This window comes from Triticum urartu, chromosome 4 (genome assembly GCF_003073215.2).
Source record: "Triticum urartu cultivar G1812 chromosome 4, Tu2.1, whole genome shotgun sequence".
Taxonomy (NCBI): Eukaryota; Viridiplantae; Streptophyta; class Magnoliopsida; order Poales; family Poaceae; genus Triticum; species Triticum urartu.
Window position 1 is genome coordinate 577605650 of NC_053025.1, and position 3366 is coordinate 577609015.

A 3366-nucleotide genomic window follows, 5' to 3' on the forward strand; every position below is an offset into this window, starting at 1 on the left:
TCCAACACACGCTGCACCGCCCACGACTACCCGCCAATGCAAGCCGGCCATGCCAAGCTCATCATCCCGCTCATGCATGCAGATCTGAACTTGATCCTAGGCAAAACAAAAACAAAAACAAAAGGAAAACACGTAACGGCCGATCGACGCATTGCTTTCGCCTTTTCCGCACTATAAACCGGGCCAAAGTCTCACGTAATAAGCATTGCTCGCATCGGTGCAGCCTCCTCAGTCCTCACTCGTCCGATAGCAACATAGAAGATGAGGTCGCTGCCGCTGCCGCTGCCGCTGCTCGGAGCGGTCCTCATCGTGGCCGCCACGCTGCCGGAGGGGGCGGCGGCCAAGTGGACGGCGGTGAACCCGAACGTGGTGGTGGTCCAGCAGGTGGGGCGGTTCGCGGTGATCGTGTACGACCTGGCGCACAGCGCGGGCCTGACGTACGTGGGGGTGGCGCGCGGCGAGACGGAGGAGGCGGTGGGCGGCGGCACCATCTACCGCCTGGTGGTGGCGGCGGCGAAGGCCGACGGGAGCAGGGCGCAGTACGAGTGCCTGGTGTGGGGCGTGCCGGGGTCCAGCCTCAGCACCTGGAAGCTCCGCAGGTTCAGGAAGATCGCAATAGCATAGCCGACAGGGCAAGTATCAACCGTACTGGTACTTTGTTGGTTCACAAGTATGCTTTGCAAGTTTGTTTCTGTCGTCCTTTCTTTCGAGTGCCAGTGTATTTTTTTTTAGAGGGAGTGCCAGCGTAAGTGGCCGTGCAATAAGGTTTCTCCCCAGCATAATGTGATTGCCATATGTTTTTTAACGTGTCATATATGCCTGAATCGAATAAACGATTTCACGCGCGTTTATCTCTTTTCTTTCCGGGGAGTTTAACTATTATTTACACTGCCTTATTTTTAAAGAAAATATCTGACTTACATTAAAGAAATAAATTATATCAAAAATACAATAAAGTGAATCACAAACAGACAAGAAAACCTCCATTCTCCATATGTCACTATTATGAACACACAAAGCTAACATAAGAAAAAACTTATATTACACTTCAATGTTGATTAGTGGTTCCCCTTCTCTAAGTGCCGAATTGGCTACTAATTGGAACCAGTGAAGACACGGGCGAGAAAAATAAAGCTTTTATCTGGCTTTTGCGTTGTTGCGAAGAATAGGACACAAATCATGCATGAGGCAGGATCCAATGGCGACAAATGTGGCTCGTAATGCTGGTTCTTAGGGACACGTGCACGAAGACTTCCCGGCTATTATCGACAAGGTTAGGCCGGCTCCGGATTGAGAGCGGCAACAACGGCGTGTAGCAGCTCGTCCTAGCGGCGGTAATGGTTGTTCGGTTGTCCATGGACCTTGATATAATTTTTATTATGTTTGGGGTGCTTTGTACTTCCGATGAATCTTTATAATAGATTTGATATTTTCATAAAAAAATCATGCATGAGGCAAATGGGCATGGCCACTCTGTTTTAGTCAATTTTGATGTCTTTTTGTTGGTTTCTTCTAGTTTTCAATAAGTGTTTTCGATTTATTCTGGTGTTGGTTTCTAGTTTTTTCCTTCCATTTTATAAACATTTTGAAAATTCATTTTATCTTTTTTTATATTTTACCTTTTTATACAAAATTACGTAAAACCATTTTTAATACTTGCTCAGCATTTTATTTCATACTACTATGCATGAATTCTTTTTAGAATATCCACAAAAATGTTCCGAAATTAAATAATTTTAATGCATTTTATTATTATATGAATATTTTATAATACAAAATGAACATTTTATTTAATATGTATTATTTATTTCAAAACATGAGTTTATAAAAATATTTAAACCTTTTTAATAACGTATACTTTATAAACATGTGATAATTTTTTATTTCATACATGAACATTTGTATTTACATATGCAGACATGTTTCCTTTTCCGCAAGAAGTTTTCTATTTTTTTAATTTTTTATAATATTATTTAAATGTCCTATTTTTACAAATATATTATTTAATTAAAAAAAATTCTAACAATATTTTTTGTATATCCGTTAACATAAAATATGATAGAATCCTGAATGTGCCGCTACATAATACGGTAGGACACAATTTGCATGGTATTTTCCGCTTAAGCTGCATAATAGGAGCTCGCTCGGATCTGGAGCCCTCTAGGAGTACGTTCGGCCCTGATTGTCTCAAAGGGGCCAATTGATCATTGCCCCACCTTTGCTCTATCTGGGCCAATATACGCCACCTTACAAACAGGAAAAAGATGGGTTGTGCGTGTGTGCTCTCTTGTGTTTTTGGCTAGGGGTCATTATGTCATTTCCATCTCTAATTACAGTTGTTAATTAAAAACAGATGTTTATTGCAATGTGGAGCATTTTATCTAGAGGCAGAGGCATTTTAGCAAATGCAACGGTCCTGCAGCCTTAACCGTCTGGACCGTGACAGTGACCAACTGCGGCCTCCCGGGTCCATGATGCTTAGAATTGGTTGAAAGTTGCACAATCAACTACTATGAATATACCTGATTTTCTGTAGTGTTTTCATATTTTTATAGGCATGTTTTGAATTTTTGGGGCATTCGTACAAGATTGCATGGGCTACTAACATTTTGTTTTTTGTTTTGGGTATTTTGGTCTTTTCCACCCTCTTATTTTGTCATACGATAAAGATACATCATCAAGTCAACTGTGGGGCATTTTATGTAGAGGCAAAGCAAGGATGAGGCATTCTATCAATTGCAATGTATAACATGGGCATATTGGTCGGGGCAGGATAAAGGTGGGGCTAATGATCAATTGGCCCCATGTCAAAGGGTATAGTGTGCGGTACTCTCCTAGAAAAGATGAAAAACATGTGTTGATTGGGATTTAGCCAAAGTTTTTACTCTCTCTCTAAAGTGGAGGGCCATTTGAAGATCCAAGTGGTCGTCAACAAGAGTTATATCGGCACTCATGCCTCCCACCTCTCTCTGTTCATAAAAAGGTAGATAGGGTTTCGTTTGAGTGCTGATGTCGGCAGTTCCCTTTGTCTCCGGGTTCCTTCCTGCCAACAAGGTGGGGGACCACTGATTGGGGTTGGCCTTTTTTGGGTTGCCCTAATAACTTTGGCCAGGGCTAAATCTAGGTGTATGGCTTGCAATGACGAGGCGATACTGTAATCAACGACGTGGAATAAGTTCTTCCCATCCCTACCTTGTTCTAGCGATGCTGTTTGACATCGATGGCAAGCATGTGGAGCTTTAATCAAGGTCAGACATTGGACCCTGTTTTGTATATGTTTTATCTAGGTGGTCTTAGATAGCGTCGTTCGATGAACTGGATTGGACGACGATGGTTCATGTTTTGGTATTTTGATTTTTTTCTCCG

At 42.1% G+C, this 3366-nt stretch overlaps 1 protein-coding gene across 1 annotated transcript; it reads left to right on the forward strand.

The window, feature by feature from the left end:
• Positions 1 to 225: 225 nt before the first annotated feature.
• Positions 226 to 795, forward strand: LOC125554217. Its single transcript, XM_048717803.1, has one exon. The coding sequence runs from the start codon at positions 262 to 264 to the stop codon at positions 622 to 624; it is 363 nt and encodes a 120-aa protein (XP_048573760.1). The 5' UTR covers positions 226 to 261; the 3' UTR covers positions 625 to 795.
• Positions 796 to 3366: the final 2571 nt, after the last annotated feature.